The sequence below is a fragment of the Mirounga angustirostris genome, unplaced genomic scaffold (assembly GCF_029215605.1).
Source record: "Mirounga angustirostris isolate CCGP_5_RB_7025 unplaced genomic scaffold, mMirAng1.0.hap1 SCAF_17, whole genome shotgun sequence".
Taxonomy (NCBI): Eukaryota; Metazoa; Chordata; class Mammalia; order Carnivora; family Phocidae; genus Mirounga; species Mirounga angustirostris.
Window position 1 is genome coordinate 28,525,835 of NW_026991725.1, and position 10,714 is coordinate 28,536,548.

General features: G+C 59.4%; 1 protein-coding gene across 4 annotated transcripts; it reads left to right on the forward strand.

Annotated features, from left to right (window-relative positions):
- Nucleotides 1-473: 473 nt before the first annotated feature.
- RUNDC3A (RUN domain containing 3A) lies at nucleotides 474-10,217 on the forward strand. Of its 4 annotated transcripts, none has more exons than XM_045888783.3 (11): nucleotides 474-1,091; nucleotides 4,793-4,908; nucleotides 5,279-5,427; nucleotides 5,616-5,701; nucleotides 6,666-6,755; nucleotides 6,858-6,938; nucleotides 7,026-7,191; nucleotides 7,293-7,450; nucleotides 8,219-8,356; nucleotides 8,485-8,591; nucleotides 9,617-10,217. In XM_045888783.3, exons 1-11 carry the CDS (start codon nucleotides 985-987, stop codon nucleotides 9,757-9,759), a joined length of 1,341 nt encoding a protein of 446 aa, XP_045744739.1. In that variant the 5' UTR covers nucleotides 474-984; the 3' UTR covers nucleotides 9,760-10,217. The 4 variants fall into 4 exon arrangements, with proteins under 4 accessions (XP_045744739.1, XP_064439697.1, XP_045744737.1 ...); XM_064583627.1 differs by having other exon boundaries at nucleotides 808-1,091; nucleotides 5,294-5,427; XM_045888781.3 differs by lacking the exon at nucleotides 9,617-10,217 and adding an exon at nucleotides 9,015-9,404 and having other exon boundaries at nucleotides 808-1,091.
- Nucleotides 10,218-10,714: the final 497 nt, after the last annotated feature.

A 10,714-nucleotide genomic window follows, 5' to 3' on the forward strand; every position in this document is an offset into this window, starting at 1 on the left:
CATGCAGCAATGCTGGCAGCCACGGGGTTAACCCTCAAGCCAGCTGCCCTGGGGTGATGTGAGGGAGTAGGACTCTGAGAGAAAGCCGTGCCTTGGCACCACTGTGGGCACCAGCCCTACTGCTGGGAACCTCCATGGAGTCCAGGCCCGTAGCTGCCGGTCTAGTCTCACTGTCCTGAGTGGTTCCAGGCGCTGGGCTCCTACAGCTTATTCTGGATTCCCATCCCCCACCCTAGGAGCAGTTGAATCCATCCGTTGGTGCTGACAAGTCAAAAGCCAGATATACAGTCTCTCCGACAGCTCCTTGGCCTCCTAGGTTAGCGCGTAGGGACCACCTGCGCTCTCTGGACGAACACCTGGCCCCGGCCTCACTGAGAACGCGGATACTGAATGCGTGGGGAGACGGGGCTGGGATGAGGGTGAGGACCTCCTTTCTCCGGCAGCAGGAGGAAAACTCTGAGACACCACCGATCACAGGTCAGAAACAAGGGAGGTCAGTCGTCGGAACTCAGAGACGCGAGGCGAGGGGCCCCCGGCCCTGAGTGTGGGAGTGGAGAACAGGCGACATGCCCCTTCTTTCTCCTTCCAATCGCTGCCTCTTCCGGGGACCCCCTCCGTCCTCCCTGGGGCCCCAGCCCCCACCCCCAAATTCTGCATCCTCTGCGGATTGGTGCCCGGCCTGCCAGGGGCGGGGCCCGAGGGCCCTGACGTCACCGGCCGAGGGGGCGGGCGGTTAAGGGGAGGGGGTGACAGGCCCCGGCTCAGCACCTCGGAGAGCTCCCTCCCCGGCCTTGTTTTGCTCTGGAATCGCAGCCGGGGGAGGGTGCCAGGGGGCCGGGCAGCGGGAGCAGCGGCAGGGGGATGGCCGTGCAGGCATCGAGGGGCCCCGGCGGGCAGAGGGCCCAGCCGTGATCCGGCGGGGGGGCCGGGGCGCCAGGAGGGGTGGGGGGCAGCTGGTGGCGGCAGCAGTGGCTGCACATCTGGATGGAAGCGAGCTTTGTCCAGACCACCATGGCTCTGGGGCTGTCCTCCAAGAAAGCGTCTTCCCGCAATGTGGCCGTGGAGCGTAGGAACCTGATCACCGTGTGCAGGTGGGCGCCGCTGGCGGGGGGTGGTCAGGGAGAGGCGTCGGGGCGGGCTGCGAAAATATGGACTGAGCGTGCCCGCGGGAGGATGCACAGCCGCCGCGGAGAAAAGGGAGGAAGCACAGAGTTAAGAGGAGCGCGTCCACTGTCCCTCAGGCCCAGACCAGGAGGGGCTTTGGAGGTCTGGTTCCTACCCTTCTAGGCCAAGTCAGGCCTATGCCCAGCCCGGGGCCTGGGGGTTGAGGGGTGTTTCATTGGCACTGCAGCTTCCTGTGAAAACCAGGAAGTGACATTGTGTGTAAGGGGGAGGGGTGGGATGGCTGGCTCCCCTGCTGGGGGCGGGGGCGGGGTGGGCAGGGAAGCACTGACGAGCGCCCTCCTAGCATACCCTGACTCCCACCCCTGTCAACCTGGCCTCTCCAGGGTAGGGCTTTCCTGAGAGATTTTCCCATGCTCAAACCCGGCAGCAGAGATCGGTGTCCTTCTCCATCTCTGGACAGCTGCAGCCTGTGGCAGGGTCAACTGGGGGTGTGGGCAAAGCCCCTGAATCCACCCAGTGAAGGGTGAGGGGCACTGTGCCTGCCATGGGAAGGGCTGAGGGTCTGACTGCGGAAGACCTGGGTCTTCTGGGTTCAAGGGAGGAGGTTGGGAGGGCAGGGCCATTGGTCCCTGAGGGTGGGGCTGTCGCAGCATTGGGAAGATTGCTTTTTGAGGGCCCAGGAAGTGAACCTTCCCGCCTCAGCCCTGCAGCGACTCACCCTCACTGCCCTGCCCTGAGCCGGTAGCCACTGTCCCTCAGTTTCACCTGCCCTGCTCCCTCCCTCTAGGACCCCCTGCCAGCTGCCTTCTCCATCTGCAACCCCCCCCCCCCCCCGCCATGCCACCTCTGAGGGCAGGGTGCTACAAGTGCAGGCTCAACTGTCCTGCTTCGCCACCCCCACCTGTCTACACACAAGCCTTGGCCCTGCTCCTTCCCCCAGGAATCAGCACGCACCTGATGCCCTGGCTCCTGCCTCCCATAGCTCCTTCCAGGTTCCTGTGCACACACCCAGCCATACTGCATCTGTCTCACACCATTATATCCTAGTCCCTAGCACAGTGCTACACACATCAGACCTCTGTAAAAATGCCTGGAATGTTATAGAAGAAATGAGTGCAGCAATGGCCCACCCAGCCCAAAGTACAGGCCGATGCCTCCACCCTCACCCCTCAAACCCTGCCAGTCTGGTATAAAACAAAGGTTTCTGCCTTTGGGGCCAGAGGATCCTAGGTCAAGCTCTTACTTCATCAGTTATTAGCTGTGCAACCGTGGGGAAGTCTCCTAACCACTCTGGGCCTTGGGTGCCTCATCATCCCCACTGTAGATGTAACAGCCACGCCAAGGAAAAGTAATGGCATAATTCACGTAGGAGCCTAGCCTAGTGCCTGGCCCATGAAAATCGCCCTGTCCTGATGATACCCTTCCTGTCCCTGAGAAGAAGATACTTCTTCTTTCTCTTGCCTGCTTTCCCCAGTGTATGGGAAGGGGGGAGCTCCCTGTGGCCTAGGCTGGAGGAACAGAGGTTCTGGCGGATTGAGAGTGGGCTTAGAGCTGGGGTGTGAGGGATAGAGTTTTAGAGGGGGTTGGGGGCATGACAAAGACTCAGAAACCCCTCGGGCCTCTGCCACCTCATCCCTGTCATGTGGTTCGCCTCCAGCTCCCAGAACAGTTCCCTTTAGCAGGCCAAGGGCTCCCCTGGGCCCTGGCCTCCCTGTCTCCATGGTAACCTGCAGCAGCCACTGCACCTTCTAATAGGGAGCACACCATGGGGCTCCCGGGGGCGATGGCCAGCTCTGCAGCACCCCTGAGGATGGACGGCAGATGGCCGCCATGCTGAAACCAGCCCCAGGCCCCCACTGAGGGCTGACCCAGATGACCAGAAAATATCATGGGGGGGGTGGTATGTGTGCTGCACAGTGAGGCCCAGCTAATGCCCCAAACACAGGCTCCTTCTGGCGGAGCCAACCTTCCCATTAATGGCCCTGCTCCTGGCCACCCCTGCCCAATGGGCTATACACACGCCCCTTCCCCTAGTCCTTCCTGGAGTCTGGGGCAGGCACTATTATTCCTGTTTGGGCCTCAGAGAGATTAAGTGACTTGTCCAAGGTCGCAAGGGTATCACAAGGAAACAGGATCTGAGTCCACCAGGCCGCCTCCCCCTACTACAAACCCCAGCACTGACCTGGCTCTGATTTCAGGCCAGACCAGCTCTAAGCCCAAAGAGAAGGGAGGGGGGGTCCATTGGCTCAGGTCTGCCATTGGCCTGAGAGCCTCAGAGGCCAGTGCTTAAGGGCTGGAGCCTGCAGAGTGGAAGGCAGAGGAGGCAGGGGCTGCTCCTAGGCCTTGGTAATTGTGACAGCCAGCAGGAGGCTACAGGATGTGGCAGAAAGAGCAAGGGCTTTGGGATCAGACAGACTTACTTGACTCCTCACAAGCCCTGTGACTCTGAACAGATCAGTCAACCTCTTGAACCCTCGGTCACCTTATCTGTAAAATGGGGATGATGCTAAGAGGACCTACCTCCCAGAGCTGTTGTAAGGATGGATGAGGAGTACATGCAGTGCTTGGCACATTACAGGCCTTGATAAGCTTAGGGGGAAAGGGGCAGTTCCAAGCAGCCCCTGTAGCCCTGGATCCCCCACTCCTGCTCCTCCACCCACAAGAGGGCAATAATGGGATGTTGCCAGCCGCATCCTCATTCCTGCCCCACCCCACTGCAGGGATGGCAGGTGGAGATTGCAGGGGGAGGGACTGCAGAGGTAGCTGAGGCTCCAAGCAGGATTGCAGAGAGGAATGAGGACTGCTGGGCTCCAGTTTCTCAGCCCCATTGGCTTCCCGTGGTTCCCTTCCTCTCTGAGAAGCCAGGTGTCTGGGCCCCTAAGACCCCTTCCAGAGATTTGCTGCCAATGCCCCCTCCCACCCAGTGTGTGTGTCAGACCCACACCCTGCACACATACACATACACACACACACACACACACACACCCAGCCCAGCTCTGCACTGCCTGGTTCTGGGCAGCTGGTGTGTGGGCGACCAAACTAGGAAGGAGAAGGGGGAAGGGGGGCATCCATGTGCTAAGAGCCCACCTGGCCACCCCTGCAGGCCCACGCTCCATGTGCTCAGTTTCAACTCACATGCCCTGGCCCAAGTGACGCCCACCCCCCCACCCCCCACCAAAGGGACTGAAGTTTGTTCTAGCAATAGCAGAAGACAGCTCCAGGCAGGGCTACAAACCCACTTTCTAACTCCTAGCTGACCCCCAACCCACACCCATCAAAAACGCAACTCCAAAGCATGGGCAAGAAGGAAGGGGCTCTGGGACAGCCCCCTGACTCCAGGGGCCTCCTCTGCCTACTTACTGTTCTGTCCCCTCTCATACCTTATTCCTGAAGCTTCCTTTCTCTGGCTGTCACCTCTCCTGTCACCTGTTTGTCAATCGGTCTCCCACCTGCCACTCTATCACTCCCATGTCACAGCGCCTCTGTGGTCACGCATCTCTCCCCCGTCTCCCACCTTCTTTCCATGTGCCTCACCCCCACGCCCATGCTCTTCATGACCTCTCCTCTGCCCTTCACTCCCTCTCTTTGCCTAACACCCCTCCTCTACCACCATCACCCTGTCTTCTCACTGGACACCCCACTGCCCCCTTTCCCTACCTCCCACCAGGTTCTCTGTGAAAACACTGCTAGAGAAATACACGGCGGAGCCCATCGATGACTCATCCGAGGAGTTTGTGAATTTTGCAGCCATCTTAGAGCAGATCCTCAGCCACCGTTTCAAAGGTGGGCCCAGCTCCCTGGCCCCCATGGTCCAGCCCTCCCAACTCCCAGCCTTTAGCTTCCGGCCACCCACTCTGATCTACCTCGTGGCTTTCTGAACCCCATCATTGACCCTGGCCCCAATTCTGGCTGGGCCATGCACACACTGGAAAGAGGGGAGGGGGTCTTTTGGCCACATACAGTGGGTGGCCACAAGCCCCATCCGTGGGCATGCAGGTACGTGCCCTGTGTGTACATGTATGTGTGTGCACATGTTTGGGGTAGGAACTATGTGCAGGTGGGGCTGCTTATACTTATGCATGTGTGTACCCCATTACACGGACCCTCTACAAACTCCCTGGTTTTGCTGAGCCCCCTCCCTGCCCTGGCTCAGCCTGTGCCCCAGCAGGTCCGGTGAGCTGGTTCAGCTCAGACGGGCAGCGGGGCTTCTGGGACTATATCCGGCTGGCTTGCAGCAAAGTGCCCAACAATTGTGTGAGCAGCATTGAGAACATGGAGAACATCAGCACAGCCCGAGCCAAGGTGAGGGGCCTGTGATGGGCAGGGCCAGGGCAGCTGTTGGCTGCAGGGGGATACAGGGGGGATTGCCTGCTCCTTGTTCCTCAACTCTGCCTCCGGGCACTGGGTAGAAGAGCCACAGGAGGTCTAGACACGGTGGTGTACTCCTGGGTCCCTTCAGGGCAACAAATAAAGTTGAGTGTGCTTTCCAGGGCCGGGCATGGATCCGGGTGGCCCTGATGGAGAAGCGAATGTCAGAATACATCACCACAGCTCTGCGGGACACCCGGACCACCAGGTGAGACCCTCTCCATCAGCTCAGACCACAGGTCCCAGTGTGCATGTTCGTTGCCTAAACAAACTTGATCCTTAAGTTCCTGGAGCAACCTTCAGTACCTGGACTACAACTCCCAGCATGCACTGCTAGCTTCCCTCTCCCAGACTATCCTCTGGCCACTGAGTTTGCAGTCCCAGACACACCTTTAGCATCACCACCATTTCTTCCAAGTCAAATTCATTTTTCTCCATCACTCCATAGTACTGATCTCATGCACAGCTCTTACCTTAGACACGCCTCTGAACAAGCCTCAACTATGTATCATTTTATCTGTTGGCCTTGTTCCATGATCTATAACACAGAGCCCTACCTACTCCCCAAACAGGGGCAGCAGTCTGTACTTGCCGCCGGTGGACTACATTGTCCCAGTGTGCAGAGCTTGAGTCCCTGCATTGTGGGTTTGCAGAGAGATTGGGTCTCAGGGGCAGAGGTCACAGGCAGGATGTGTGTTTGAAACTGAATACAGTCACCGGCAGGTTCCCCCCCCCCCCCCCCCCCGGCATCCAGTGGTCACATACAACCTAATGGTTTTACTCCGTTCTATTTCTAGTCTGTCCTCACATTTCAGAGATCACATCAACATATTTTTGAGCACCATCATGTATGCCAAGCACTAATGATTAGAACTTGTTTCCTGACTTTACGGATCTGAATGATCCCATACTTGGTGGGAAAGGGGTAGTTCAGGGGATGGAGGAGAGTATTCTCCCGGAACGCAAGTTCTAATACGTGGGAGATACAGTGGGCGCCACTCTGAGGGAGAGACAAGATCCACATGTGAGGGGTGAGGGGAGAGAGATAGCTACTTCCTCTAGGAAGGGTTGGTAGTAAGCCAGGGGTATGAGAGGTGGGGTCTCCCTGGGAGGAGGAGGAGGAGGATGCACCATCAGTCCCTCCGTACCCCCCGCCCCCCCGCCCCCCGCAGACGTTTCTATGACTCGGGAGCCATCATGCTGCGGGAGGAAGCCACCGTCCTCACCGGGATGCTGATCGGACTGAGCGCCATAGACTTCAGGTAGGGGTCTGGGTGGCGAGGGCCGGCGGCGTTTAGCCGCGAATGTCCACACTCGCATGCCCTCAAACCCGCCCCCCCACCCTGTGGTTCTTCCGCCCCCAGCTTCTGCCTAAAGGGCGAAGTGCTGGACGGGAAGACCCCCGTGGTCATCGATTACACACCCTACCTAAAGTTCACCCAGAGGTGAGCGGCGCGTTTGCTGCGGTGGGGGCGGGGACGGCGGCGGGCGGGCGGGCAGGGCGGGCCGTGCCCACTGCTCCTTCCCCCAAGCTACGACTACCTGACCGACGAGGAGGAGCGGCACAGCGCCGAGAGCAGTACGAGCGAGGACAACTCGCCCGAGCACCCGTACCTGCCGCTCGTCACCGACGAGGACAGCTGGTACAGCAAATGGCACAAGATGGAACAGAAGTTCCGCATCGTCTACGCGCAGAAGGTGCGTGATGCGCGGCGGGGGAGCGGCGGGGCCGGGGTGGCGGGCGGGCGGCCGCCGGGACCCCCGCGCCCGGCCTCCCGGGCTGAGCCGGCGCCCCGCAGGGCTACCTGGAGGAGCTGGTGCGCCTGCGCGAGTCGCAGCTGAAGGACCTGGAGGCGGAGAACCGGCGGCTGCAGCTGCAGCTGGAGGAGGCGGCGGCGCAGAACCAGCGCGAGAAGCGGGAGCTGGAAGGCGTGATCCTGGAGCTGCAGGAGCAGCTGTGAGCGCCGCCGCCGCCCTGCCCCCGTCCCGGCCACCCCGACCACATCGCCCCCACTGACTCTAACATCACCTTTCTTGAGAACAGCAGCCAGTGCCACCAACCGCCAGCATCAAACCACTGATCCCCTCACCTCCACCCCAAGACCCCCTCCCCAGTGAACTGAATTACCCTCAACATAAGATCCAGGGATACCCCCCAAAACCGGCGCCCCACTTCATCCATCAGCTACCATGGCTACAGAACGTTACTGCTGCGACCCCAACATTACTCAGAAGGACCTCAGATGCTACTCAGCCAACTTTCAACACGATCGCATTATTCCCTCTGTTCAACACCCCTCTGATCCGTAACCACTATCATCCCCACAGTGACCCCTGACTTCACTGTTACTCATCCTTCTGATAGCTTCCGCCTAAACCTTTTCATCACCCTGTGACCTCCGGGCATGATCCCCCAAGATACTCCGTTACCCTTCAGGATTCCCACTCTATTCTCTACCCACTCCATCACCCTGACTTGAGTCCCACAACACCCCATTATTCCCTCCAACTCCCATCATGAACATGAGCAAACTAAATCCCCACCTCCTCTCTGACCCTCAGCACCCTCCACTGACTCCCAGGATCTGCCCTTCTGGTCCTCAATGTTCTGTCCCCATTTCTGCTGCCCAGATTTCATTCATAACCCCCCTACCCCTTGCCGAGCCCCCTTTCCCCACTTCTGCTCCCTCTCCTAGTCAGGCCTGACCCCTCCTCCCCATCCCAGGACAGGTCTGATCCCCGGTGACCACGTTCCCCTGGCCCAGGGTTCCAAAGACCTCACCACGCCCCTGGTCAACCAATGGCCTTCACTGGGAACGCTCAATGGAGCAGAGGGTGCGAACAACCCCAAGCTATACCGGAGGTAAGCCTCAGCCAGGCTCAGCTTGGGCCTGAGTGCTGGCCCTTACTGGGGAAGAGGGGCTAGTGGGTGGGGGGCGGGGTGCAGGCTGTAGGCTTCTGCCTGCACATCAGCCCTCTGCTCTGCCACAGACACAGTTTCATGAGCACGGAGCCGCTGTCGGCTGAAGCCAGTCTGAGCTCGGACTCCCAGCGCCTGGGAGAGGGCAAACGGGACGAGGAGCCCTGGGGCCCCATCGGTGAGCCCCCCAATCCGGCACCCAACATTCTTCCAAGGAGGGCTGAGGCCAGGCCTTGGGGCCTGCGGTCAGACCCTGACCAAGTCCCTCCTTCACTCAGCTCTTCCGGAGAGCTTAGCACAGCATTTAAGAGCTTGGTTTGGGGTGTTGGGCAGACTCTGCTGCAAACCCCAGCAGCGCCTTCTCCGGTTGTGCAAGCTTGGTGCATCACTTCACCTTGCTGAGCCCTTCTCAGCGGTAACACGGGGGTGCTGATTAATCACCAGTGTAGCACACGGTGGGGGCTCAATGGCTTTTTGCCATCATGACATCCTCAAGGGGCTTACAGGTTCTCGGGGAATTCTTCGCCTAATTTGCTCTTATCTCATGCACTCTGTGAACCGCTTGCCTGACCGTTGTTTCCCCCTTTTCTTTGGCTGCCAGGAAGCTCAGAGCCAAATTAGTGGCTCCCTTCAAGCGAATGTCCGGGACTTCAACGCATGCATTTTGTGTTGCGCCCCCCCGCCCCCCCCCCCCCCCGGCTTCACCTTGGTTCCCTACCCTAGTTTTCCCAGGGCCTGGACTTCTGCCATTTCTTTCCAAACACCATACTGTACTGGATGACTTTAGATCTTCTTTGAGACAAGGCAGGCTGTGGACGTGGAACCCCGCCACACTGTGTTTGTGATTGTCTGTGTGTCTGTCTCCACCCCCCAAGACTGTGAGCTCCGTGAGGGCAGGGACCGTGTCTTGTCCGTTCTCTGTATCCCCAGTGCTTGGAACGGAATAAGTGCTCACCGTGTGTTTAATAAACAGACAGAGAGGTTGAACCTCAGGGGGAGACAGAGACGTAAGCTGACGATTACAATAGTGTCCCGGCACTGTGCAGGGCATGGGCCGATACTTCCCCAGGTTTCCTTGACAACGCCAAGTGCTCCAGAAATGAGGAAAATTTCCTCGGGGGGTGACCTGAGGGCTACCCCCCCTTTCCCAACTCACACACAGGCAGACCGGTTGGCTCGGCCTCACCCGCCCTCTCTCCCCAGGGAAGGACCCCACGCCCTCCATGCTGGGCCTCTGCGGCTCCCTGGCCTCCATCCCCAGCTGCAAGTCCCTGGCGAGCTTCAAATCCAACGAGTGCCTGGTGAGCGACAGTCCCGAAGGCAGCCCGGCACTGAGCCCCAGCTGAGGAACGGCGTGGGCAGTGTTAGCTGCACCTGCCAGGGGCATGGGCACCTGCCACCTTTCCTCAGAGTCTCCCAATCCAGGCCACTTTTCCAGAGAACGCTGCCCACCCAGCCACGGGTCTCTTGCAAAAGGCACCCTTTGCTTCTTGCCCATTTTAACTTTCTGCCCAAGGGAGCAGGGGCTACAAGGGGAAGCCCGTTGGGCCAGGGCGCACGGGCACCATGGCCACAGGGTGCCCTTGGGAAAGCCTGTTCCATTCTTCTGGTGACCCTGGCACCTGGCTGGCTTCCTACCGGAGTCTTCTTCGCACAGCCCCGCCACCCTCCTCAGGAGCTGGTGGCCCAGCCTCAGCACTCCCACCCCCCATGCCTCTCCAGTCCATCCCTGTGTATTCCCCGGAGTCACTCCCTCCTCAGCCCCCAGGACAGGGGCTCTGAGGGGATCAGGCAAATAAAAACCAGAAGACTGAGGGCAACTTTGTCTGTGGGGGGCTGGGATTGGGCACTGTCCTGAGGTGGCACAATTCGATAGCCAGTGCTGGGCCCGTAACCAGGGTGATGCTAGACCAGACACAATGGGTCTGTGCCCCACAGAAGCCAGCCGGTCAGAATGATTTGGGAAGTGGGGCGCTTTTGTATGAAGTGTCCTAAATGTTGGGTCTGTCCAGGGCAGGACCACATGTAAATGCCCCATTCAACCTGATATTCTTAGTAACTTGCTTAGCCCCCAGCCGGGAAGACACTGAACGCCCTGGGGGCAGGACGGAGGAGCCAAGCCCTGGCAGGGCCCTGTTCTCCTTCCATCATCCTGAAATTCAGCTTTGGCCCAAAGTTGCAGACCCATCAAAGCAACCTCCCTCCTCTGTCGTCACTGGAGTATGTCCATCGGGAAAGGTCTCACCACCCTCCGCCATAGCCCTAACGCTACCTGTCACCCCCTCAACTCTGGGTCCTCAC

What these genes read in the sequence shown, in the direction of transcription:
- RUNDC3A (XM_045888783.3), top strand. Translation starts at nt 985, where the DNA reads ATGGAAGCGAGCTTTGTCCAGACCACCATGGCTCTGGGGCTGTCCTCC. An exon ending in CTGAGCGCCATAGACTTCAG is followed by an intron (nt 6,756 to 6,857) that starts GTAGGGGTCTGG and finishes TTCCGCCCCCAG; the next exon opens with CTTCTGCCTAAAGGGCGAAG. An exon ending in TACCTAAAGTTCACCCAGAG is followed by an intron (nt 6,939 to 7,025) that starts GTGAGCGGCGCG and finishes CCTTCCCCCAAG; the next exon opens with CTACGACTACCTGACCGACG.